The following is a 27,818-nucleotide window of genomic DNA, read 5'->3' on the forward strand; positions in this document are numbered from 1 at the left end:
AGAAAATGGCTCAAATCTAGAATTGTTTTGGATTCATATACTTTTCTGTGCTTCATTGATCTTGCATGTTGCAATTGGGCCAACCAAGAGGACCAGAAGTATTTGAGAGTATTTCATAGGTTCTAATAGCAACCAGGCAAGCCGAGTAAAGCATAGACTAGCATTTGTATCCAAACCAATTATGTATTTGGCCCAGGTCTGGTCTGTCCTACCTTACCTGTTAAACTGTCATCCTCTTGTCCCTGCTAGCTGAATCAGTAGCATGCCCTTCCCCATCTTGCTGTTAGGCAAAGACGTCTTTCCCTTATTCAAAGACAATGTAGTAATCTAAATACTAAACATCTATTCCAAGATTGTGTCCATGTGCATGCTGGACAGGTCACAGGTTGAACAGGTAACTTTGGTAGCTATCTTTCCTGCTGGACAGGATATTTGCAATCATGATCTCAGAAGCATTTTCAATAAAAATGTGCTGTTTTGAACAGTAAACTGGTTACCTGTTTGCCTCCACGAGTAATAACCAATGCGCAGCAAAAATGGGGGAATATCTCATCAGCTTGAGACTGAGTTCACACACACAGAGGCCCCCAAACTATCTAATTATCTTGCACAGAGTTAATGAGGTTGTGGCCCTTTCTGCTAAAGTATAGACCATAGTCAGTTGGACTTCAGTTGGACTTCAGCACCTGTTGTGTCTGATAAGAATTTTAGACGTAAACGTTCCCTGCTTCAGGTCTGCTGATCCACCAGGTGGTTTGTGGTGAGCAGCGATAAGCTCTGCTTCAGGGAGAGAGGGCTGATAAGAGAATATGAATCTCTTATCTCCTGAAGGACAGGAGGAATCCCGTCCTCTGCTTTGCCTGGTTATTATCATCAAGCAGATATTTTAAAAAAACTTTTATATAAATACAGTTTCCACTCTGAACCTGTTGCATACTTTACAATTAAGTGAAGTTAAGTGAAGTGCTGGATTTATGGCAGTGACATTTTATTCTTGTAATCTATTTTTTCCTGCATATTTTAAACAAAGCTTCCCTGTTTACTTCCTCTGTAATTTGGAAACTCTATTTGTCCCTCATAATTATTTCTGTGCCACCCACACTCGCATACTGTCAGCACAGTCGCTGAATCACATGATTTTCAGATTACTCACCTGTGAACTAGTGATTACCCCACAAGGGAGCTTGTGCTGATTGGATGAAAGGCACATCTCACCGACTAAACCATGCTGAGACCTGAATGAGTCAACTGCAGGCTTGTGGTCGCAGTCGCCTAATGTTCAACCCCAGGCTTGAACCTGTGACTCGAAGCCTATGTGGATGGCATGCATCTTTTGCAAACAAGATATTTGGGAGCCTCTGCCAGGGGTATTTGTAAAGGAATATGCTATTCTTCTTGGTGGGCTTCGTGGTTTGTGGAAGTTTATTTGTGTTTCTAAAGGAGCAGCAGGGTTCTGGGGTTGTTGAGGGTTATGGGAGATTGGTGTTTATGTGTGTTTGTGTCTTTTGGAGCTGCAGGGTGCTAGCTGGGTTGACTGAGTTTTGGTAAAAACTGTGCTCTTTGGCACCCTCTCTCACAGTGTCACTGAAGTTCAAGCTGGCCAGCGAGACGAGCACAGCGGCTTCGCAGAAGGACAAGATCCAGCAGCTGCAGAATGAGCTCATCAAGGTGAGAGTTCACCTGCGCGTCTGTGCATGTCTTTCACATCTATAATGAGAGCTGGAGGTTCATGGGCCATACCAACAAATAATGGTTGTACAGCAGTGGTCCTCACTCCTTGTTATCTAGGGTCTGAATTGGTTGCTGATATTAAGAGAAAACAAAGACCAGCACACCCTACGGCTCTCCAGGACCAGGAGTGGGGACCGCTGTTGTGTGTTGTGTGTTGTGTGCTGTGACTTCTGACCTCACTTTGTGTCACCTTGACCAAAGCGCTCAGTCACTGCCCATTTTCCTGCGTGGTCTGGAAACATCTCTTTAGACTTTACCTTGACTAACTTTCACACAACACTCCTTTGCAGAACTACCCCTAATCCAATGTCAGGTTCATGTAACACTTGTATCTTGATGTTCTAGCACTTTCATGTGGCGCTTGTATCTTCATCTTGATATAACTCTTTATCATATCTCTTGTAATCATTCCTCACTTCTAGTTTATCACTTGCCATAACTTTACTGACTGCATGAACTAGACCTGATTTTCATGGCTGTGGATAACCGACACCTGAGAAATGAGAATTGCCCCTTATCTGACCTCTGCTCTGTAGTTGTTCCAACAACCTTTGTTATGCATTTTGTTGTACCTTGCTTTGGGTAAACATGTCTGCCAAACAAAATGTAACGCAAACGTTTTGTAACTGCGGAGGGCTGACCTCTGACCTTCTGCCCCCTCTGTCCCGGCTCTCTCTCTCTCTCTCTCTCTTCTCTCAGAAGAACGACTGCGCTAAGGAGCTGATTCGGCTGCAGAGGGCCCACCAGCAGCAGCAGGCTGCTCTGCAGCGCTGCCAGACCCGCCTGAGCCGGGCGGGGGCCCTGGAGGCCACCATACGGCAACAGGAGAAGGTGCCGAGCGCCTCGCTTAACGCACTGCCTGCACACCGCGTGCTCGCTCACTGTATTCTCACTTTATCTACTGTCTGTGCTCCGCTTATCACGCTATGAACTCACTTTACACACTGAGTACACACAGTATACACCATACAGAAAGGCTACTGCAGAACTTCACAGGGACTAGCCTGAACATAAGGGCCGCTGGAGGACACAGAGCTCAGAGCAATACATGTCGTTTACTGGACAGAGAGACTGACAGTTTCAAAGCCTACAATGTCTTCCTCAGTCAAAAAACAAATACGAGGACTGCTCCGGGAGGTTTATACGTATAGGGTGCGCATGTGTAAAGACCATGTAGTTCCTCACAGAAAATGACCACATGCATAATATAATTGCAATAATATAGTATATGACTGTCACATGGCGTGTGACACCCCTGGGAGGGAAATGCATATAGACCGTACACATACGCCCTGCGCTCTTTCTGATGTCCCTTTCCGGTCTACAGGTGATAGAGAAAATGGAGAAGGTGCTGGATAGCAACCTGAGGGGGAGAAATAAGGAAAACACAGAAAAAAGCAAACAAGGGAAGAAACAAGCAGGTGAGAGAGACTCCACAGTTTGTGTGATAAGGAGAACCTAGCAGAGGCACCAGAAGAACCCTGTGCTCAGTTCATATACAGTGGCTTCAGAAAGTATTCAGACCCCTTTTTGCACACTTTATTGTGTTGTAGATTTAATTTAAAATGGATAAAATGTTTGCCCATTAATCTGCACTGAATAACCCATAATGATAAACTGAATGTCTTTAGAAACTTCAGCAAATTTATAAAAGATCTAAAACTGGAATCTCTTATACATAAGTATTCAGACCCTTAATTCAGTAATTGTTTTCAACTGTTTGCTGTCCAAATACTGTACTGCACTGTATGTAGTACAAGCTATGTTTATGAGGGAATCCAGTGCCGTGCTGGGGATTAGTAATGTAGGGGTACTTTAGTTAGAGCTCTGTGGTCTCCTGTGAGACAGTGTGGGGACTAGGCCTTAGCATCCTCACCTGCCCACAGGTGAGGAGGACAACAGGAGGAAGGAGATCGAGTCGGTGCTGGTAGCTGAGAACTCGCGTCTGAGGGCGGAGCTAGAGAGGCTCCGCCTCCAGCCGCCGCTGCCCCCCGTCATCATCCAGCAGCCAGTGCAGGTGAGCCACAGGGGAGAGGTCCATGTGTCGACAGAGGCCCAAGGCACACCCTCCACTGTGAACTCCTCCAGCGCTCGTGAGCTAAATGATGATTTCAAACACATTAAGGTCATCAAGCAGAGCATGCTGGGACAGCAAACCGCTGACACATGCAGAGCGTTTGGATGCGTTGCTCTGAAATTCAGAAGCCCCCTTAAAGGAGGCAGGCAAAGGCAGTTAACTGGAAACTCTTCAGGATAGTCTCATTGGCATTCACACTCAACCTGACAATGGTTGGATTTTGCTCAACCCTGTTACCAAAACTGGAAAAAAATAAATACAAAATAATTCAACATCTTAAGAAAACATGTATTTAACCATTCAAATAATGTGTTTACCCATCTTAGGTAATAACATTTCATAACATAATGTCAAATTTTCATAACCTGTAAGAAATGACTCATGAAAAAAGATATTTCAAGCATGAGATATGAAATAGACTCACACAATAATGCAAAAGTAATGAGTATTAAATTATTACATTTAGCTCAAGGTAAAGCAAAAATGCTGCCTTCCAAGTGCGGTAGATATTGTTTTAAACTGTTTATCTGAAACTCACATTGTTGTATAGGACACTTTACTTACAGTGTAAAAAGTGTTTTCCTTTAAAGGCATATTTGTGCACTTAATATCAGCGGTGCGATGTAAGCCCCCTCATAGGTTAATTGGGTTCATTATCAGCAGCTGTACCCCAGTTATGGATGTACTGGGCAATGACTTTTGCCACCTTCTTTTCAGAAGCTGGATGCTCTCCCAGACAGCGAGAAACTGAGTCTACTGAGCCAGCTGGAGAGAGCACAGACACGCATTCGTACCCTGGAGAGCCAGGTACCTCCCCACAACATGCCCATGTACTCACACATTCACTCACCCCCACACACAGTGTGTCTGTGTGTGCGTGTGTGTGCATGAATTGTGTGTTTTTGTCTCTTGTTCAGTTGGACGAGAGCTCCAGGCGCTGGGGGAGAGAGAAGCAGGACATGCTGACCAGGTTGGGTGAACAGGACCACGGGTTCACCCGCACATCCAACATGATCTTGCACAACCGCCATCTGGTCAGTGCACCAAAACAAAATCACATCTATAATAATAATGTGTTATTTAGCTGACACTTTTATACAAAGTGATTTACAGTAGATTAGACAATCCCCCCTGGAGCAATTCAGGGTTAGGGACCTTACTCAAAAGCTCAACAGCTGTAAAGATCATACTGTGGCTACACTGGGGCTTGAACCACCAACCTTCCAGATCCCTGTCAAGCACCTAGGCTACAGTCTGTCCCCGTATCTGAGCTTTAAAGACAGCAGAGATGTGTGCTAGCTAGCTACCCAAACATACCCAACCCATAGCTATGCTACGTGTTTCAGGCTTTAGAGAGTAATGACAGAAAGAGTTATGACTGTGTGCAGAGATGTCAATGTATCTTATTGGAAGGTTGCTCTCAGGGTGGTTAGCTGACTGCTGCTATTTTTCTCCACCAGAAGAGCGCTTCATTCTCAACGATGGGTCCTGGCAGGCACAGGCAGCTGGACCCAATCAAGTGACCTCCTCTTTCTCGCTCATTTTGTCCAGAAACCACAGAAAACTTCAACAAAAACTCCCAAAAAACTATGCGAAGACTCCCTACCGTCAATACATGGATAGAGTATTACTTTATTTTCTTTTGCATCTTTAATATGTTTAATACATTCAATAAGCCATTAAAACATTATAAGTAATTCTCAAAATACCCCTTCAAAATGTGCCTGCAAACAATTGCATGCGGTTTATCTGTTTTAACATTAATGGCATTTGGGCTTGTCTAAAAGTTCTGACTATACGTATTAATGCTTGAATGTGGAAGAAATCTGAAAATGATGCCATAGTAAGTCACGTGATTACAGGATCGGGCACTACTGACTGCAGTCTCCAGGTGGCAGTGTTGGCCCTCTTTCCAAGCTCTTCTAACTCTATTAAGATTTCAAACATGCGAGAGGATTACTGATTATGTGGCTGTACCCTGGGCTGCACTTGAATTTTAAATGTATTTTTCAGGTATGTGAGGTAAGGTTGCGCAGTTTTCTGTGAAACATATGGATATACTTTAAGCTACTGTCTAAATAGCTCAGCTCAATATCTCGATATTGCACTTGTCCTTAGTAATATGTGTCAATTCACTTAAATATTTGTATTTTGTCTTTGAGTAACATTTTATATTTTATGTTTTGGCCTATATATTTTTTTATACTACACAGAGTTGTGTTCGCAGATTCTGAATAACAGTACAGATGAGTTGATGGGTGTGTGTTAAAGGGATATGTCACTCATAACGTGAGTAATTTTGTGGAGCTTACCACATTGTATTTACATGACCTTTAACTGCACTGCCGTTTCTCCCATTTATCCAACTCCCAAATCACTCATATTCATTTTCAGGACCTCGCAAAAATGAATCATTTTAAAACACACACTGCTGGGGATGATAGATCGATAAAAGAGAGGACTAAAATAAAATGGCCTATATCTCTAATATCTGATGCATTTTCTACATTTTATTGCCTTATAAATTAAAAAGAAGATGTGGGATGATGCATTCTTGAACACAATGACATATTCATATGGGACACACTACAACTTGCTGTGTTTCAACACAGTAGCCAATCTGAAAATAGTTATATTTATAGCTAACCTAAAACTGAAAACAGCTCATCAGCTAAAGAAAACACCATTAGCACCAAAAGCACTCTATTTATCAAGCTAATATCCTCCATAGACAGTGTGTGCTCTAAAACTATTAATTTCAACAAGGTCCTAAAAATGAATCGGAGTGAATTGGGAACCAGACAAATGGGAAAAATGGTGATGCCATTAATGGCCAGTAGGGACAGTTGATGCTCGTAGTCATGCTATTTATGCAAATACAATGGGGTGAGCTCCGCAAAATGACTTGTTATACCACAGTGAAATATCCCTTTAAGGTACTGTTCTTGTGCATGAATGTGCCAAGAACAGCACATTGGGATCTGGTGTGGGATCCAAATCGTTCCAGTGCCAACTGTGGCTGGCATTCCCTCAGAGTGACAGACAGTGGAGCAGTCGAGTTATAGTAGATTTAAGAATTTTGTTTTTTGCTCAATGTGCCAAATTTCATGTCATAGATGTTAAATGAATTATTCCACATAGCTGTACAACCCTTCCTGCGCTATTGTGAGAGAGAATCCTCGAAATCGAGTTTCATTGATTATCAAATAAATCACTATTTTCTGAGCTTTGTGTGAGTGTATTGGATTATAACAGACAAGGGTCTGCATTGCTGTGTGGAGAAATCAACACTTATACTCTGCACACACAAGAGTTCCTAAAATATACATCGCACAATATCAGGAAAAGCAAACTGATGTGATCCAGTTACACCTGAGAGACAATGAGAGACATGATACAATAAAGGAAGTGGAAAAACGTGTTTATTAGAAAAGCTTTCTAATCAGAAAAATGTAAGGCCGTTAAGAATTACTGGCCCCTCAGGACAGTAAATGCCATTAATGACTGAGAGTCCTCGTCCTCAGGCCTGCTGGGTTACGTCAAGCTGGTCCAACTCCAGACCAGACTAGTTCTTGAACATGTCACAGAGCAGCTTCTCCATGGGTGTGTTGCCAATGGTGGTGTGGAAGTAGAGGAGCTCGATCTGTTCTGATGCCACGAAACGCAGGGATGGCAGAAGCAGCAGGAGCTTCCCAAACCTGCACAGGGAGGAGTCGGTCAGAGAATCACAGAGTCAGAATCTAAACCTACACAGGGGGAGGAGTCAGTCAGAGAACCAAAAATCAGAATCTAAACCTGCACAGGGGGAGGAGTCAGTCAGAGAACCAAAAATCAGAATCTAAACCTGCACAGGGAGGAGTCAGTCAGAGAACCAAAAATCTGAATCTAAACCTGCACAGGGAGGAGTCAGTCAGAGAACCAAAGAGTCAGAATCTACATCTGCACAGGGAGTCAGTCAGAAACATACAAAATCAAGATCTAAGACTACACAGGGATGAGTCAGAGAGTCACAGAGTCAGAATCTAAACCTGCACTGGCAGGAATTGAAGATTCTGATCCTGCAGAGAGAACTGGGCTATAGAGTCATAGAGCCAGAGTCACAGAGAGTCTGAACCAACACAGTGAACAGGGCTGAGTCACAGAGAGTCTAACACTGCACAGAGAACAGTCATAGGCAGAGTTAGAGTGTCAGGTGCGTTCACCTGGCAGGTTGACCAGGGTATTGTGTGTGGACGTGCTGATCCAACATCAACTGAGACTGGTTCTGCAAGTTCTCCACCTGTTCTGGATCCTTCAAGCCACGGGCCTCTGCTCAGTCAGCGAGAAGAATGAAAGACTACTTTCACCAAAGTATATGATAACCTCGCATTATGTTTCATAGCAGGTCTGAGCCAGGGACCCACCTGGCTTGAACAGGATGATGGCTTTGAGGCAGGCAAACTCAGTGGGGTCGATGGCCAAGGCCCTGAAGCGGCCAAATACCTCCTGCAGGAGGCGCAGGTGAGCTCTGGTGGAGCTGGCTTTGTTCTTTGAGATTGCGGAGAGGTCAGCCAGGGAGAGCAGAGGGCAGTTGTCCAGGGGCATGGACCACTGGACCGTGCACAGCAGGAAGAGCTCGCTCCAGGCCTCCTCCAATAGGATCACCTGAGCAAGAGGATGTGGGTGGATCTTATCGCCACAGACTGATAAAAACCTGCTCTACAGACTACCTCCATGTTCACATCTCATGCTCATCATAAGCACAGAATGGCTGTGCTTCAAACCGCAAAAATGCTACTTTCTTTGGCAGTATTCTATGGCAGGAATGCATTGAGTGCTGGCCCATTCAAAAGTTTGCAAAAAATGATGCCTTCTAAGGTGCCATCAAGGCAGCATGCATGTATCCTTCGCCTGGTAGGATATCCCATAAGTCTTTAAGATTTTACTTAAGTTAAATGAATGGCGGCTGAAAACAGTGGCGGATTTCGCACAGAACTGTATAAGAGTATACAGCAAGCTCAATATTTTGTTGTAGTTATATTTTTTTTACTAAATTTTCATTACATAACATACTGAAATACCATATTTTAATGCTTTTGAGTGTCTGTGAGCTTTCCATGAACTAGTCAGCTGAATTGCCTTCAAAGTGTGTCTCATTACATGCTGCTCCGGTACTGCCTAAACTCCTCTGAAGACACCTGTGACTAATCAGGCAGCTACATTTTGAGGCACACAAACATGCACACGGTGGGAGGGTGGAGTCGTGGGCCTCACCTGGTCTCGGAAGGGCAGGTTAGAGAAGACGGGCAGGTTCTTGGCCCATTTGACGGACGCGAAGAGCAGGCGAGCCGCGGTCTCGTACACGTTCTCCTGGCTTCCGGACAGCCAGAGCGACATCCGGCCCTCCGAGGGTGCCCTCTCCGGCTCACCGCTCGTCACGTCGATGTTTTCATCAGCTGAAACACAGACGGGATAATTCAGGCCTGGACAGGGTGAAACAATTGTGACAAAGGCATGCCTTTGTTTCAGTACATGCAATTTGAAAGAGGGAACAAATACAAGCTTTTAGTGTTGTATCAATGTTAAACATACAAATTCTTTACTCACTGGACAGCCTCAAAAAGGTACAGAGAAGGGCAACAAGACTTGGCCCAGGTCTTACAAAGATGGCTCATGAAGAAAGACTGAAGAATTTAACATTTAAGGGAGGTGTGCCATTAGGAAACCAAGCTTGTTTGACTGATATCCTCCCTTAAATGTTTTGCACTGGAGACGCCATTGATCATACAGAATAAACGGCCCTGTAATTACAATGTTCAGACTTTCTGGTGTTCTTTGTTTCATTATAGTACAGTTCTTTAACTGACACTTTTATCCAAAGCGACTTACAGTTGATTAGACTAAGCAGGGGACAATCCCGCCTGGAGCAATATAAGGGTTAAGGGCTTGCTCAAGGGCACAACAGCGACATGGATCTTATCGTGGCTACGCTGGGGCTTGAACCACCAACCATCCAGGTCTCAGTCATGTACCTTAGCCACAAGGCTACAGGCTGCTCCACTAGTTCTGCTCCAGCTGTCCTTGCGATCTAGTGTTCCTGGAGTTCTAGAGTTCAGGTTTGCCTGTGTTCTCACCGTCCTCGGGCTCCAGCTTGGTGCAGGTCTCTGCAGTCATCAGACTGACCATGAAGCGGTGGTTGTTTTGAGGGGTGGCGCACTGTGGCAGGGAGGTGGAGGAGCTGATGGAGCAGGAGATGGATGACATGATGTGGGGCCTGGTGATGTCAGAGCAGGAGGAGGAGGAGGAGGAAGAGGAGGTTGGTTCCCATACGGTGGCGAGGTGTTGCTTCTCGGCATCCAGGTCGATGGAGTCCAGCCTCACCTGTGCTGTACTGCGGGGCTGCCGTTCATTCTGCACTGCTGTGTGTGTGTGTGTGTGTGTGTAATTGTGTAATTGTGTGTGTGTGTGTGTGTGTGTGTTTGGGGTGGGGCAGATCAGGAGACACAGAAGAGAGGGTGGTCAGAACCTAGCAAAAATAGCCACTTCTCTTCTATAACTGGGACTGCCAATCTTGCTCCTAATGGGCAGCAGGTCTAACATGGCATTGCAATTTGCTATTGTCTCCACAAGCACACTGTAACATTCAGAAGAGAAAATGGCTGCATTCACCATCCTTATTCATGCCAGCCTGTAGGCACTTCTTCAGACGGCAGGCTTGGCACTGGTTCCTGTGAGTTTTGTCCACGGGACACTTGCCCATGCTAGCCTGGCACCTGTGAGATCAGGGAGTAAAACACGGTCTAAGAGACTAACCTGGCACAGGGGGTGGGCACCTGAATCTTTACTAGCACTGTATTTGCAAAGGTGTGAAAGGTTTTGCTTGCAATGCTCATGATATGTGATTTCCCATTCAAGTTTGGTCTCATTTGGTCATTTAAAGTATGATTGAACAAAGGTGATATTAAATAATATAATGAAATACTTTTTTTGCATTGCCAGTGAGGGGTGCCAATAATTCTGGAGCCCATTATAAAAGTGGTTGAAAACAGCTTAAGCCAGCTTGACCTGATTAGGCTGGTTTAAGATTACATTTTCAGGAGGGTCCTTCAGTTTGAATGAACTTGTTCTGGATAAAAGCTAAATAGTAATTGTGCTTGGAGAACATTGTGTGAGCCATAATTATCAAATTAAGGATGAAGAAGGAACCTCCTCTTGATCCCTGCCTGGCCAGCCCTCCTCACCTGTAGATGAGCCTCCTCCTCACGCTCCGCTTGAAGAAGCCGCTGCAGCCGTTGCAGGCGTATATCCCATAATGCTTCCCGCTGCTGCTGTCGCCACACACCTTACACAGCAGGGCCGTGCTTAGGGATGTACCAGGGGCTCGGCTCTGCTCTGGAGGGCAGGGAGAAAGAAGGAGAGGGAGAGAAAGAGGAGCAGAAAGAAGGAGAGGGAGAGAAAGAGGAGCAGAAAGATGGAGAGACAGAGGGAGGATATGAGAGTGAGTGAGACAGAGGGAGATGAAGAGAAATGATGCACCATGATGATAAAAAAAAAACCTGAATGACTTAAAAACTGTCCATTACAATGTAAACCAAGGACAATATGACCAACTACATATGTTTTGAAACTTGCTGCTGATGTGCTCAGTAGTTGCCCCTTTATTGTCTTATTAAAGGGTCCTGACCACAGAGATGTCAGTAAAACCAGAATACCAAAACCGGTCACTGAAAAACTGGCTCCTGAATGACCTGGGACAAATACATAATTGTTTTGGATTCAAATACTTCAATGTGCTCGATTGATCTTTCCTGGTGCAATTGAACCAGCCGAAAGGATCTGAAGAGTAATTTATAGGTTCCAATATACCAGACAAGCTCAGTAAAGCGTAAACAAATATTTTCATTCAAAACAACTATAGCACATATTTGACCCAAGTCTGGTTCACACATTTATCGTTCTAATAATCCAACTCTCTCATCCCATGCCCAAACATCTAACTCATAGATGAGTCCTGTCCCCTCCCAAAGTCAAACCGAGTCTAGTTCAGTGATTACCATGTGTAAGTGTACCGTACATACAGTACATTACAATCTTTTATCAATACCACAAAAAAACATAATAAACATAACATAAACATGTATTGAGAAATTCTAGATATTAGATTAAATTTAAAAATGTGTGGACTTAGTATCCTGCTGTGCAAGTTGACTTTGATCAAATAATTATGTTTAGTACTCTATAAACCTTTGGACAGGAGTAAAATTCATTCAGATTAGTGACAATTTCAAAAGAAATGTATTTTTTCCAGAATATTCAGGAAAACATGTCCTATCATTAAAAAAAACAAAAAAACATTTTATCTTCTATTTCAGTTAGTAGCATTTCACTGTTCTCAGTGTTTTACATGGGGTGCCAAATGTCGCACAATCTGTAATACTGCTCAATTCAGCATGTTTAGCATCAACATGTAAGAAGTACAATAGGACTCCTGCACTCCTTGGAGTTCTGTTCTTACCTTCACGTGTGACATCTGAGCCATTGCTCCCTGTGGGCCCACTTAAGGACGAGGGAGGTATGGAGATCTGGGAGGCAGGGAGGTCCTCCATCTACCCAAAGTTAGAAGGAGGTGTCCAATAGGAGGATGAGAGAGGAGAATCCTGGGTAAAATGCAGACGTTCCAGATGAATGTCTCCACCTTGTTTAAATTATTGTTTGAGGGTGCACACTGTGCTATACATATCTAGGACCCAACTCCAAGGTCAGAGAGGTGGAGTCACCAGTGGTCAGCAGGTGCAGTCGGCCGGCACCTTCATCCGGTTTTCGAGTTTCTGAACCCTGGGCAGTCCGTCTGGCTAATGGTCCGAACAGCCAATTGTTAGCTGCTTTTGGTTTCCAATGCTATCTGCTCTGCTTAATGCCGGTGGTAGGTGACTGTGGAAGCTTCTCGTGTCCAGGTTCCAGCGTGTCTGGGCAGAGGTGTGGAGTGAAATGTAGAGCTGTGCAGAGTGAGAGATGGGAGTGCTCCACCTGTCCTGCTCGCGAGCGTCTGTTTGTGTGTGGGGCTACATTCTGGAGGCTCCTGGCGGGAGGATAAGCTTCACCCGCTGTGTAAGCACATCCTTACTGGTCATCCTCTTAATCTTTACCACCCCTCTCCAGATGGATCATTCGGTCACACTGTGCAGCCTGTTCCAGGCGGGCGAATGTGAACGGGAGGGAAGAAGGTTGCAAAAGGTCTGCACGTTATGAGCTCCCTGCCCTCCCTGCTCATTTCCCTCCGTTACATCTTTAGTTCATCATCTTCCGTGCTCATCTGGATGCAGTGGGTCATCTACATTGGGTTGCTGATATCCCTAAGCTCAAGACTGAGTCCCTGTGTTTGGCTTGGGTTAGGCCTGAGCATGGACTGTTGAGTTGAGAGCTGGGTATGAGCTGGTTAAGCAGCTAGTGATGGTAGCTTGTCTGTGATGGTAGCTGGTTAACCAATGGAATACCTTCTCTCTAATCTGTCACATCCAGCCTTGAAAGAACAGTTTCTGTTAACACACACTACAGGTGGCTGTGATGGAATATATTTATTGTTGATGTCAGTGTGCCCTTCCTAAGCTATAACAGACAAGTCCTAAAACATTGTAAAACCCATACAATCAAAGCTAATCTGCTTAATCTGGCACTATTTAGAGTAGTTAGCAAAGACACCAAATAAGGGGCAGGGTTGAGGGGGATGGAAGCAGAGGTAGAAAAACAATTAGCAGTAAGATTGAGAGAGCAGTACAAAAAAAACCTTGTTCTCCGACCATATGGCATATGCTGTCTACTTGCCTAATTCCTGACCCTTGTGTGATTCTCTCCTAATTAGTCTGCTGAAGTCAGAGATTTTTTTGCATTGTTATTTATCTTATTAAGGACTTAAACTGTGTTAGGTCAGAGACAAAAGCCAGACAGCAGCACCTGTCCACTGTTGTCTGTGGGTGTGGTGGGGGGGGGGGGGGGGGTACAATTCCAGTACATGTGGCAAATAGGCCAAGTCAGTAAGGAATAACTACAGTACCACGATAAATACAAATGCAACTACAATTTAAATGCAAATAGAACTGCAACACTCCTACATTAAACTGCAAAGTACAACAAGGGGCTAAAAAACAAGACTGGTGAAGCAACAATAGAGCAGAGTACTCCCTCAGAGGAGTCTAGGAGTGAAATGGGCAGCAGTCACGTCACACGGATCACCTGATGGAACATCTGAAATTACAGCTTTGATTATGTCTTAGCATTTGTTGTTTAAGCCTTTTTTATCTGCATTTTAATGTATTTTTCATTATCAGAATCAGCTTTCTATCTATTTCTCTGAAATGGAATTACATCGAGTAATGATTAATACATTTTAAATCGCCCACCAGCCACTCAGTTTAAGAATAATCAATTGCAGGCAAGTTACTGTATGAACACTGATCGGAGATCTCTAAAGAGTGCTAAAAGATTAGTATTTTTAGTACATAATCTGACTCCTGAGGTATTCTAAGCATTGACACAACATGCTCCACTCTGTGAATGAGTTCATGCTGACTGTATGAGGGTGTAAACCTGTGTAAAATTAGAATTACAACAGATGTCAAATGATTAGAAGGGTGTGTGTTTGACCTTTGAACTTAGAATTGTCTGTCTCAGTATTAGCATTAGTCTGATAGAGAAGGTTGGCGTGCACCTTGACCAGAGCTGACCTATGTATCACGAGGGCCGGAATATGGCTGGAGACATACTTTGGGCCACCTGGCCGCACGCTAGTCACATGATTATCAAGGAAACAACCATTTTTACATAGCAAATCGGCAGGACCCAATAAAGTAACACCTTTAAACCCCTTGATCTTTCTTTCGTAACTCAAATTAGAGTCCAGGGTTGGAGTGGAACCTGGCCGCTGGACGAGGTTGTTGGCTACTTTGGATGATTTCAGACCTTAGCCTTAGATAAGATTATACAAGGTCCAGTAATGATACTAGATGTTATAATTAACGGACTGGCCATATGGACAAAGCACATAGCTACTTGGCTGCTGGCCAAAGTATATACACTGTAGATGCAGGCCTGGCTACTGGAAGCTAAAAACAGCTATAAAAGTGCAATCCATTACTATTATCATTATCATTATTTATTCTTGTATTGATAAGCTTTGACCTTATGTACAGTCGTGTGCCTTATTTATGAATAGTTAAATATTTCCCCTGGTTTCACAATTATTAGCACCCTTGGTCTAATACTTTGTGCAAACACCCCTGGAAAAGATGACAGCCATGAGTCTTTTCCTGTGATTTGTGATGAGGTCAGAAAACACAATTGATTCAAGTCTGGAGAATGAGATTGCAATTGCAAAACATGCTTATTGTTTTTGCTTAAACATTTCTGTGTGGATTTTGATGTATGTTTGGAGCCACCTATGACCAAGTCTCTGCTTCCTGGCAGAGGCAACCAGATTTTATGCTAAGATTTCCTGGTACTTTGTTGAATTAATTTAGCCACTGATCTTAAATAGGGCCCCTGAAAATATCGCCAAAACATCAATGACCCACCGCCATATTTGACTGTAGGTATGAGGTGCTTCCCTTTGTATGCGTTCCATTTTGCCGGCAAACATGTCGGTGGTGTGTACGGCCAAAACGTTCAAATTTGGTCTCATCTGATCATAGCAATCTCTTCCAATCATAATTCCAATGTGGTTTAGCAAACTCAAGATGCTTGCTTTTGTTTATTGTGCTCAGTAAGGGCTGTCTTTGTTGGTATGGAGGTGCCATTTTATGATCTTTCTTAGACTTGGTGACCCCAAAACACAACCAATCTCTGCAATTCTTAAACTGATGGCCTCCGTCATCATCTTCCTTACCATCTGTGGGGATAGATTATTATACACTGCCAACCTCAACTCAAACCCAAACCCCTACCCCCAACACATTAGTAGTTGAATAAAGGGTTTGTTGACTAAAGGGGGATGGTGTTGGGAGCGGTGCTTGGATCTGATCTGTTGTGCTGACACTGGAGTTCCACCAGCTGCTGTCCGTGCACCTCCAACACACACACAGTGTCTAACCTGCTGACAAAGCTACTCGTCCCAGGACAGGATACACCCCTATGGGATTTGGGTGGCATAGATCTCTCTATGCATACACTATAGGGCAGAACTTTTAATCAGACGTTTGTGGGAAACATACCTGGATGGGTGAGGCCACCCTGTGGTGCCTTCAGCCACAGGTTGCACTGGCAGAAACAGGATCTGATTCCAGACCACGGGGCCCATCCATTCACACACAGAAGGGGCCTGTCAACAGTGTCCCGTTACTGTTTAAAGGGATAGTTCACTTTCTCTGGGGGTTTTTTTAAATTATTTTTTTTAGATTATTTCTCATTTTATATATGTTTTTAATTGGCCCAGACAGTTTGGGTCAATTTCAGTATGCTTAGGTTTGAACCCCAAGATCACAACTGAAATGGAACTATCTATTGAACTAGAATTATTTACACTCTAAATGCATGGAAAAGCTCCAAGTTGTGGAGGTTCATTAAAATTACTGGTCTCCAGGACACAATCCACCCACCAGCCTCGGCCACTGTAACCCCCCCAGCCTGCTTCTGGCCCCGCCCTGCATTGCCCTGCCCCATAATCTCTGACAGTAAACAGGTGCCAGCCAAAGCAAGCTGATGCTGTGGTCAGCAGTATGTGCTGATGGAGGTTGGGCAGAGGGAGATAAGTGTCAGATCACCCCTCTTCTGAGCCGTTGACGTGCTCAGCTCTCCTCCGTCACTGTAGTCTGAATGGACTGTAGAGCAATTAAATGTCCGCCTTGCCTAGGCTATATCTGTAAACTCACACCATACCGAACATGATGTGCGTCAGAGATGTTAAAGGCCTGATTTTTATTTTTATATCAACTTGCCATGTGGCTAAGCATATCCAATTCCAAACACCAGACATTCAATCTTGCTTTGCTGAATGTCTTTCCTGACAGTTTTCAGGGTAATAAATAACAACTTCTTCTCTAGTCCAAGCCATTTTGTCTAATTCAAACTCTTTTTATGATGTGATGTACATGGTGTCTTTTCAATACCTGCGGGTGTGTGCGCGCATGTGTCTACATGTGTGTGTGTGTGAGAGAGAGTATGTCAGTGGAGTTGCATTGGGGTGGCCCTGACTGCTGTTTTAGGTTGGAAGACCATTTTCATTTGACCAACTTTTGGATGGAGAAAAACAGGAGCTACTAGAGAATTAAGTGAATTCTTTAATGATAAAATGCATTTACAGAGCACCTTGTATGCAAGGCCTGCACAGCCCTTTGTGAAATCTGGGGAACCACACTCAAAAACCCCAGAGGGGTGATGCATGGCAGCAACCATCTTTAGGCAGGCGAAGGCTCTGCGACCAATAGAGGAGGTAAAGAGGTTTCACCTGGCCACATGATATCCATACTGCCATTGGACTTGAGGAAAACCCATCCAAAGTAGTCATATTGAATCATACAGATTTGTATGAATAGGCTCATTCTGTTGTTGTCCCGCACGGACCCATCTTTAGCCCTTTCCTCATTTCGCCTTTATAGCTCCTGGTACTCCTGCTGGCAGTGGCCCACTGACAGAGGGCCTGCCTGGACCCCACGCCTTCAGATGGGGTGGGGTGTAGGGGGAGAGAGGGAGACAGAAAAGTGGAAGACAGAAGTGTATTGAGAAACAAATCAGAGGGAGAAGCAAAAAAGAAGGGTGCATACATACAGCTCAACTGCTGACAACTGTTAATGTCAGCACAGTTACCGCATGATGGTTGATTTATTTATTGTGTCCTCAGACTGCACATCGATGCCCCCTCATCCCGTACCTCAGTAGACTGCAGCGAAATTTGGCCAGGCGTGGGAAGGCTTCGGACACGGTGCAGGTCTGCTCCTCATCGCTCCAGAGTCTCTCTGCTGCTGCGCTTGCCCTCGGCCTGTGCACGCACACACACATACATACACACACACACGTACACATGCACACAAGCACACACATGCAGACACGCATGCGCACACACATGCACGTACGCACACACAAGCACACATGTATACAGGCATATATTTACACAAGCACATGTATGCACATATACATAGGGACACAGAAAGGGACACACAGACAGACATAGTAAATAAGAGTTTAAAAAGCTACCCGCACACACCTGTCTTTCATAGTAACCTCCTACTGGCGAATCTGAGCTGAAGTCGGATTGATTCTATTCATCAATGCAGTGTGGTCATGTGGTGCATATTGTGAGAGCAGGCATTGTGCTCTGAATGTAACACAGTGTATGCACAGTGCAGTCGTCCTATTTAAGGGGAACAAAGGTAATTGGACAATTGGCTTCTCAGCCATTTCTGATTACTTGGGTCTTTTCAATCGCTTCCTTAGTGCAGGTATATGAAATCATTCATATACTTTCCAAATATTTACGGACTGCACTGTATGTCCTGATTTACTCAGTGGTCTGTACTGATCACCCTGAGTGGGCTATATGTATGTACTGGTGAGTTTTTTCTTACCACAGCATAGGTGCCAAGTTTGTGGCGTCCACGTACTCCCCCCACAGGCATATCTCCCCACCAATCACAAGCTGCTTCTGCTGCACAGAGCCTGCAACAGCACAAGCACATAACCACACATTCATACACACAGTGAACATACTCATGCATAATGAAACGCAACACACTGTTATTCACACAAGAGACAAAACCACGACAAATCTTCCTAGGTTAGAGACATGGCAAGGCTTGTTCTATTCAGATGACAACTGGGCTAATATTCGACTAACTACAGTATGTTATGCTTTTCAGTTTTGACCATGTGATAAATGCATAGACGTACAATGTGTGGGACAGTGAAACTGAGTAATGATTGGAACTGCAGAACTGCTGTGTGGAAGCTATACCTATCAGAAGTCCCAAATTAAACAACAAAGTCACTTTTTTACCATTTTAGACAAATCCTTCTCACTGGTCCCTGTACATTCCTCTCTTTAAAGTGAAAGAGAATTGTTTTTACATGTGAATGTGATGCTGGTACACAGTGGAGCAATAGGTTGGAAATAACTCTGTAATAGTTTCCTATGGCAATGAGCTTCATATTAAGCAGGTTCAATAAATAAATAAATAAAATATGTATAATATGTGAAAATAAATGAGTTAATAAATTTAAAAAAATATGTGGCTTAGGCAAATCCCCCTAGATAAGCATGTGTACTTAGCCAGCAAATAATAATGAGAAACAGATGGAAAACATTTCATCTCAATGCTCAATTACTCAATTACTCAGGCAAGCTTTTTGTTCTTCTAAGTTAATCATATGATCTTATTTGCCTGTTATAAAGCACCCCATTATCCCACATCAGCTGAATCATCACTTCCATAATCTGACAGCACATAGAGACAGTACTGTCTGGCACTAAAGGGAGGGGGCTAATTCTGCAATGCCATCTAGTGGAGAGCAAAAGAGATGCGTCATGTGAATCACATGAAAATAACCAATCAAAATCATTAATGCGCACATACCTTCAGGAACACAAGGCATGCATTTTTGAAGTAAAATGTACATACAGTATTTATAACTTGAAATCAGAAAAATAATATTGCTTATGAAAACTTGAAAATGGATTGTATACACGTTGCGATTTATATGATTTTTCATTGTGGTCTGGTCTTCTCTGCAAGGTGTGCACTGGTGACACCAAAAGGCTCTCAAGCACTACATACGGCACTGGAGTCATCACATATGGTACTGTTATCACCAAAGTGCACTCAGTCACCAACACAGCACTGAAACACAACACTGGACATCTGGCAACCCTATGTGGAGCCCTGGGGTCTCCACATAGGGTTGCCAGATGTCCAGTTTTCAAACGATTTGTACAGGTCCAGTTTGTTCTCTGGACTGGACAATATAATGTCGGGTCAAAGCAATTGATTGAAAATGACCGTTGACAGTTTCAGTCCCTCACTGTACGGCCGCCCCGTTGTTTCAACGGTTAAAGTAATAAAAATGCTTCATGTAATAATGACTTTAATGTAATAACTGCCGGTTAATTAAGTTATTACTTAACCAATTCAGGTTTTTTATTACATTAACCGGCAGTTATTACATTAGAGAGGACAGTCATTACATCAACTGCTTTTATTACATTAACTGTTTTATTACATTATTAATCGTTTTCATTACATTAACCGTACATTAACCCACTTCGGTGCATGTTGCACTTTTCTAAATCTGGCAACTCTACCTCCATACACAGCATTAGTTGGCACACAGCACACATATAACGTCAAATAGCACTGGAGTCACAGCACACAGCACTGGAGTCACAGCACACAGCACTGGAGTCACAGCACACAGCACTGGAGTCACAGCACACAGCACTGGAGTCACAGCACTGGAATGCCCACACGCAGATCAGCTCACGCTCAGGTCTGACCCATGAAGGCGAGCGGGCGCACGTTGTAGTATCGGGACCAGTCGTGGGTCGGGCCGGGCTGGTCCAGGTACCATGGCGAGGCCAGGATGGCCCGAAGGCCCGCTTGGGTCACCTTCCGCACCTCACACAGGTAGCACCCCCCCCTCCACACCTCCACCACTGACAGGGACTTGGGCTAAAACACAGGCACCTAGTAGCATTAAAGTATACTCATACTCACTTGCATAGTATCGTATGCTCAGTCTGTTAGTATACTCTATTGTGAGTATAGAGTATACTCCACTCACCTTCTCATGGTAGTCAAACACCTCCTGCCAGACAATGGATGTCTTGTTCAGAGAAGCGATGATGTTAATGAGGCTGGAAGATCAAGATCAGAACAGACACTCAGGAACCTGCCTTCAACCCTACTGTGTGTGTGTGTGTGTGTGTGTGTGTGTGTGTGTGTGTGTGTGTGTGTGTGTGTGTGTGTGTGTGTGTGTGTGTGGAATGCCAAAATTGCCTGTACCCCTAATAATCCTGCAAGTATACATGTTATTATTTTGTATTTTGTGTCTATATTGTTTATTGTTACTTTGGTAAGTGGACATTAATATAAGTAGGTGTGTGTGCAAGGGCATGTGTGTGTGCATGACATTACATTACATTATTGGCATTTGGCAGACGCTCCTATCCAGAGTGACGTACAGTTGGTTAGACTAAGCAGGAGATAATCCTCCCCTGGAGCAATGCAGGGTTAAGGGCCTTGCTCAAGGGCCCGACAGCTGTATGGATCTTATAGTGGCTACACCGGGATTAGAACCACCGACCTTGCGTGTCCCAGTCATCTACCTTAACCACTAGGCTACAGGCTTCCCAGTATACACGTGTTTGTAGATGTGCATGTGTGTGTGCTGTGTGTGTGCTTACAGTATACACGTGTTTGTGCATGTGTGGCCACCTTTACCTACCGTTCCATATAGAATGCTTCCAATTTCGTGAAGTCACTTCCAAACCCCATTTTGCTCATGAACATTTGTACATCTGGATTGGATTTCCTGTAGGGGGCAGTGTGTGCTCTGCATTCACTGTCTCAAAACACTTACAAAAGGCTTATCAAAGGCACAGAACTGGACAAATTTGACACACACACACTCACTTGGGGAAATCAACTTAATTATCTCAATTAGGAAATCAAATCTGCAGGATGAGCAGCTGTCCCAATTATTTCCCTGATATAAATGGTATCATATTAAAATGGAGGAATGGAGGGAACAGGCAGGGTTTTCATTATATTATGCTAACCCCTGTCCATTATGCATTCTAGAACATTCATAGCCCTGCGTCAAGGCTTCATTACACGTGCATCTTCAAATGTGGAACAGCACCAATCGTGCATGCAGTTATCTTAGCCCTGCTCCAGAGCAGGCTAACACCGATTCTTTTATGAGAACTGTCAAAGCAGATAAGATAATATTATACTTTTCCAGTTAGCCCCAGGTTTAAAGAAAGCTAGTGAGAAATGTATGACAAAAGGGTTTAATAACAGCTCCTGTCTTGGGGGTGTGGGGTGCACTCCATACCAACAGCTGAAGTCCACCTCATCCCCTCCAAGATGAACGTATGAATCCGGGAAGACGCTGTGAATCTCCCTCAGGAAGCGGGTCATGAACTGGTAGCTGGTGCCGGCAGCCGGGTTGACTGGGCCCAACCTCCCGTCAGGCTTGCCGCCATGGTAACAGGGTGTCAGCAGGTTAGGCTGGCCTTGAAACACACACATCAATCAAAGAGAAAAGGGTCGCGTTCATGTTACTGAAGGGTATGCACAACAGCACATCTCCTAAAGGGAGGTGAGCACTGTTTTCACAGTGGTCCGCCAGGCAGATCAGGCAGCACAGTGAGAAGTAAAGAGAGACACAACTCATCCCCCAGGAGCATGCTTCCTCACAGAGGTGGGAAGTCCAGGGCTCAGAAAGTAAAAGTCCTGCCATGTATTTATTCCACCCACTCAGCTAGCTGATTCAACTAATGACTTCTATCTCCTGGATGAAGAATTATGCTAATTAGCAAATCCAGGTGATTGGAACAAAATGCTGGGGAGGACTTTTACTTTCTGAGGCTAGATTTTCAACTTCTTAATGCTTCCCCAATATTTGACCTGAATATTATCTAGCCTTACCCAGTTTACATTTTCACATCTTGTATGTTGATACAAACAGACATTTACTATAGTAAATGCAGAAACCTTCTGGTTACAAGTCTGGCTCCTGATTCGCTCCCTGCCCATCAAGTCTGGCGTACCTATACCTATGGCATAGGGGTATTTAGGGTATTTTTCCCCTCCTTCTTTCTTTATGAAATATTTTTAAAAGGTAAACATGCTGAGTGTCCAGATGAAGACTATTTGCACATATTTAAAATGAAAATGAATTGGAAACTCAATAAGGTAATAAAGTAAAATATTTTTTAAAAGGTATCGTTTACCTTTTCCCCAGGATTGGGTGTGGCCGGGCGTGTCAAATTCAGGCAGGACTCTGATACCACGCAGCCGGGCATGAGCGATGACCCTCCTCACGTCTGTCTGGCTGTACACATGGGTACTGGGGTGGAAAGCGCCCTGAACCAACAAAAACATGATTATATACACATTAAAGTACAATATCATTAATTATGTACAAATTAAACCACTGCCGACGTACACACCAAATCATTATTGGAATGCATATCTAAGTAATAATTAATATTCACATTAAAATAATTCCAAATATACAGAAGAGTAGGGGGTGAATTCTATTTTGCTTCTACTAAATAAGAAAATTAACTGATTATGGGTATTTGAATTGAATTGGACATTGAAATTCAATGTTCCTCCTGAACTGATTTGTTCTGAATGGTTGAACAGTGACTCATCCTGAGAGTGTGAATCACACTTATAAAGCTACACGAGAGAACTTTCCAAAGTCTCTCCAAGATTAAAGAAGAGAACAGAAAACTGAATGAGAGCTGAGGTTTCTGTTGTTGTTGTTGTTGCTAACGCGTACGGGCCAAAGCACTCGTGACTCATGACCATACTCGGTTGCTGAGGTGAGGAAAGCTTCGGCTCTGATAGGGGAAGGAGGGGTCGTCCACGATGTGCCAGTGAAACACGTTGAGCTTGCTGTATGACATGGCATCCTGTGGGTTAAATGGGGGGGAGGGGTCTCAATGATACAAGCAAACTCTGTTTTCTAACCACAAATTGAAACAGGAGTTTTAAGGAGAACTTAATTTCTGCTAAGTTTTATGAACATGGAAGGGTTGTTTACTCCATCTATCTTTCTATCCTAGATGTCTTTTGCTCAGCACTGCATCAAAGAAACAGATCTTAATCCCGAATCTTTATTTTTCTCCCTTCGGTGTACAATTGCATTTGCTTTTATTCTCCACCTCTCTGTCCTCCTATGACAGACTGTAGAGTTGTTTACCAAGGTCTTAAGGATGGTTGGCACAGGTAAAAAGTGCCGGGATGTGTCCAGCAGAATCCCTCTGTGGAGGAAACGTGGGAAGTCTTCGATTTCCGTCTTATTGATAAAGTACTGAAAACATAACAGGAAACAGTCAGGCGATGCCACCCGCTACATCTTTGGAGCAAATTACTGCCTCTTGATTAGGTCATTGAATATTTCATGGATGGCTTTACATTCAGAGAACTGTAAACCAGGTATACTACTCCTACAACTGCTGAGCTACTGTACTGTGTAACAGTGTGGGGCATTACTGTTAACCTACTGACGTACATTAATCAACTGTGATAGAAGGTGATGTTTTAGCTTACAGGTAGTACTGGAAATATACATCACACACTGGTAATTCACCACTTATGTGTTTTTGTACTTTCTTTAATACTGATACAGATCATGTTAAATGTGACAGATGACATTTTGTTAATACTTAATTTCTAGTACACTGAACCCCAAGTGGGCCAGAGGTTAAAATGTACAACTTCTTCATAATACTTACATTGTTGTGTTCATCTTGGTAAACCAGCTGACTGAATGACTCCAAGCCTAAATATAAATTAAATAATAATAATATCAAATTCTCCAGTGGATGATAAATATGATTTTTCGAATGTAATAATGCCACACAATAATTGGATGAATTCAGGTATATACATAAGTGCCTCGTTCCTAACTCATCTCATTTTCTGTTCTCTTCCCTGCAGTGAATGCTCTCTGGCCCTACCCTTAATGTTCCAGCCTAAATGTATTGATTTCCAATTCTGACGTGCATATGAATATCCAATTATTTGCTTGGACTTTCAATTTTACCTGCTAATTGTATACCCTGAACTAAACAGTAATCTGCCCAACCACTATGATTAAAAAACTCTATCCAATACATTCTATATTACCTACCTATTACCATTAATCATAACTTTAACTATTGACAACAAGACAGCCAGCAGAGGATGTATCCCCCACTATAGCCAAATTCTTTTTACCCTCACTTGCTGGTTCAGGCACAGACTCTCAACTTTCCAACTTTTCTGGTTTCCTATTTTCATAGAAAGGATATTTATGGCAGCGTTCCTGTAAAAAGCCCCATGCGAAAATAATAGCGATGAATTGAAACAAATCATCAAACCGCATCATTTTCACTCAATGTACAGGTTCCCCAGGGGGGTATATCATAACATAACATAATGGCCATGGGAACAGGCCATTCAGACCAGCAATGCTCACCTTTTCCTAGCTTTACTCAGTGAAGTTATCCAGCTAAGTCAGTAATCCTGCTCCATGATATACCCCCTAGGTTTAGGTTTTTGAAAAGATTAGATGAAAGCCTCTGGCCCAGTACCTCTCAGTGCTCCCCACACTGTCTTGGCCACCAACAGCCCACCCCCTGCAGACACTCGCAGGTTGTCTGTAGACGAGCAGAAACACAACACGAAGTTATGTTATAGATAAACTTTTGCTCAATTCAACCAGGGTTAATAAAATATGAATAAGACAGCTGTGACATTGCCTTCCTGGTCGAGAACACATGCAGGAGTTTCACCACAGAGCACATTGCTAAAAACCAATGAATGTTATTGGTGATTGGTGGATGATTCCTGACTATACTACCTGTATCCCTCTGGGAATTCCCAGTGAGTAGCCAGAAAATATTCACCAATCACCTGCTGCATATGCAGACATAATGGTGACCACAGTGTACACAACTACCTGCACATACATGCATCAAGGAGACCAAATAATTCTAATGAACATGCATTATGTTTGCCCAGTGCCTGCTCACCAACTTCTCTTGGCAGTAGAATTAAAACGCATTCAAATGGAATGCACTGGAACCCATTTGCACAGACATGTAAAATAACTAAACCATACACTCTAGTAAAACTGCAGGTTTCAATTTTAAAAGAAACATTTGTTTTCACCAATAGAGAGGAAAAATCTAATTTTGTTAGCAAGTTGTTCCTTTGTCGTCCACTGTGGTCTGAACATTCCAAACACCACCAAGTTCCAAATTCCATCTGGTTTTCTTTGGCTTCAAAGGCAGCAGTCAAAGAATCTTGAATTTGATTTCACTTACATTTCTCTTCGGACTCTGCATTAGGGTAGCCATCACAGTCATCCTCTTCTACCCTTACTACCAGGGCATAGGTGTACGCTCCAGAGAAAGGATTTTCTGCCAGACAGTCACTACTCCTCTCTGGAAAAGAACATCAGCAAGTTAAGATTAACTACTTATGATTACTAATGTTGGAATGTCAAACAGACTATCCTACTCCCAACATTGGTTTCCTAGAATTCTCCAGGCAATCCTTCAGTATATATATCACATTTTTTTATGCATCTGAATCCCCTCAGACCGCCAAATGGAATTGCACTCGTTTATGCAATCTCTGAATGCTGTTCCATTCCAACATGTCCGAGTGATTCAATACATTTTAAAAATAGATTCACCCTTAGCATGAATTTCACAGTTCGTTGTTGTCATCTGGTGCTGACATGAAACCCAAGAGATAAGACAACAGCTTGGTGAACAGAATGTGGACATACACTGTGCTCATCTCCCATAGAACCGTGTCACCTCACATCCTGAACGACGTAGTACTGTTCTTGTTGATTATTTTCAGTCTTATGAAGTCATATTTTCTGTTGTAAACTTGTATAAGCTTCATGTACTGTACAGCTGTTGTTATTGAGGTTAATCTAGAGATGTGGCTGTGCATAGCATTACCGATGAGCTAAACAAATATTCTGTTTACCACATTTTGTTACTTGACAACAGCTGTTAATTACAAAATAAATGTGTTTATTGCGTAATCTCAAGAGGCAGCTCTAGCTGTGTGACGGATGCTGGCCAAATGCCAGACAGTGTAGCTTTTCCAACAGATCAGTAAAAAAAAAGCTAAATACACTTGTGTGTGCTACTTTCTGGCCTCATCTAATTGTGTATAGGTCTACAGCAAAGTTCCAATGCTCTGCTTTCAGTTCTTGAACAGAAGCTTGTCTTTATGTGAAGATAATGAACAAACCTAGATTAAATAGCCCAAAGGAAAATGGCAAAAAAGTTTAAAGTAATTAGTAATTAGTAATTAATAATTTTTTTAGCAGAACATTTCTGAGCAAAATAAATAATAATTATATATTGTATTTTTTTACTCTGATTGTATTTGTTTGTTTATGTATTTATTTTCTCAGATGTACAGTGTATAGGCAATATGCGATAATAAAGCCGATTTTAATTATTATATATATAATTATAATAGTAGGCTATACCTTACCTTTCCCTCCACTGTAACCGGGGAATGTGAGTGAGAAGTATCTTTTGAATGCTGTATCAAGAACTGAGCATCCCGGCTGCGCCTGCGAATTATTTTCGTGCAGAATAGCAAAGGCCTGGGGATTTAATGGGTACCGCTCCGCAAACTGACTCATCTTCTGCGGCAAGGGCCACACACCTCGAGCAACCGGCACTTCAGACAGCATCAACCAAAATATGAACGACAGATTTAGAACAGTAGTCTTTGATTCTTTTTTAACATGACTGAATAATGTTATCATTTCACAGCAAGCTGGGTTACCCTACTATCAACAGGCGATGGTCGCAGTGATGCTGTGTCTAACAAGAATCATTGGAATACTGTCGGGCAACGCAGTCAACCCACAGCTATGTTTGTTGCTGAAATCAACAGGTTGCAGGTCATATGACACACAGTCTTCAAACATAATGTGACACATGACCTCGTTTATGCATGCAAGTACAATTTGGCAGTGTGTTTTGCAGTGTGAACACAATAGCTTTCCCGTTGAAGAGAGCGACACTGCCAGCAAGCTATGCAAATTAAGGGCCTATAGAAAACGTGCTCACCTTTCCGCCGAATAGCCTACATGGCGTTCACGGCACAAAACACGTCCCACTATCTGTTTTTATCGCATGCACGACTAGGCTACTATGAAAACGTTTATATTTTGTCATAATAATAATAATAATAATAATAATAATAATAATAATAACAATACTACTAATAATAATAATAATATTATTATTATTATTGTTATTATTATTATTATTATTATTATTAGTATT

At 43.0% G+C, this 27,818-nt stretch overlaps 2 protein-coding genes across 3 annotated transcripts; both read right to left on the reverse strand.

Annotated features, from left to right (window-relative positions):
• Positions 1-7,373: 7,373 nt before the first annotated feature.
• On the reverse strand, positions 7,374-12,393 carry LOC133131548 (photoreceptor-specific nuclear receptor-like). The gene is made up of 8 exons (XM_061246923.1): positions 12,303-12,393; positions 11,029-11,179; positions 10,457-10,560; positions 9,922-10,206; positions 9,062-9,243; positions 8,212-8,452; positions 8,011-8,116; positions 7,374-7,506 (listed from the first exon to the last, which is right to left on the reverse strand). The coding sequence occupies exons 1-8, from the start codon at positions 12,391-12,393 to the stop codon at positions 7,374-7,376; spliced, it is 1,293 nt and encodes a 430-aa protein (XP_061102907.1).
• Positions 12,394-17,089: 4,696 nt separating this feature from the next.
• LOC133131024 (beta-hexosaminidase subunit alpha-like) lies at positions 17,090-27,678 on the reverse strand. Of its 2 annotated transcripts, XM_061246108.1 has the most exons (14): positions 27,013-27,678; positions 25,815-25,934; positions 25,080-25,145; positions 24,240-24,286; positions 23,705-23,815; positions 23,313-23,414; positions 22,725-22,857; positions 21,824-22,004; positions 21,212-21,298; positions 20,549-20,621; positions 20,262-20,436; positions 18,340-18,430; positions 17,646-17,753; positions 17,090-17,431 (listed from the first exon to the last, which is right to left on the reverse strand). In XM_061246108.1, the coding sequence occupies exons 1-14, from the start codon at positions 27,290-27,292 to the stop codon at positions 17,368-17,370; spliced, it is 1,638 nt and encodes a 545-aa protein (XP_061102092.1). In that variant the 5' UTR covers positions 27,293-27,678; the 3' UTR covers positions 17,090-17,367. The 2 variants fall into 2 exon arrangements, 1 of the variants encoding a protein (XP_061102092.1); XR_009708982.1 differs by lacking the exon at positions 17,090-17,431 and having other exon boundaries at positions 17,719-17,753; positions 20,249-20,436.
• Between the last annotated feature and the right edge of the window lie 140 nt (positions 27,679-27,818).

Source organism: Conger conger, chromosome 6 (assembly GCF_963514075.1).
Source record: "Conger conger chromosome 6, fConCon1.1, whole genome shotgun sequence".
NCBI lineage: Eukaryota > Metazoa > Chordata > Actinopteri > Anguilliformes > Congridae > Conger > Conger conger.

What these genes read in the sequence shown, in the direction of transcription:
- LOC133131024 (XM_061246108.1), bottom strand. Translation starts at nt 27,292, where the DNA reads ATGATAACATTATTCAGTCATGTTAAAAAAGAATCAAAGACTACTGTT. An exon ending in GCGCCCGCTCGCCTTCATGG is followed by an intron (nt 18,431 to 20,261) that starts GTCAGACCTGAG and finishes GTGCTGTTGCAG; the next exon opens with GCTCTGTGCAGCAGAAGCAG. An exon ending in AACTTGGCACCTATGCTGTG is followed by an intron (nt 17,754 to 18,339) that starts GTAAGAAAAAAC and finishes GTGCGTGCACAG; the next exon opens with GCCGAGGGCAAGCGCAGCAG.
- LOC133131548 (XM_061246923.1), bottom strand. Translation starts at nt 12,393, where the DNA reads ATGGAGGACCTCCCTGCCTCCCAGATCTCCATACCTCCCTCGTCCTTA. An exon ending in GGCTGGCATGAATAAGGATG is followed by an intron (nt 10,207 to 10,456) that starts GTGAATGCAGCC and finishes ACACACACACAG; the next exon opens with CAGTGCAGAATGAACGGCAG. An exon ending in CAAGCTGGAGCCCGAGGACG is followed by an intron (nt 9,244 to 9,921) that starts GTGAGAACACAG and finishes TCTGTGTTTCAG; the next exon opens with CTGATGAAAACATCGACGTG.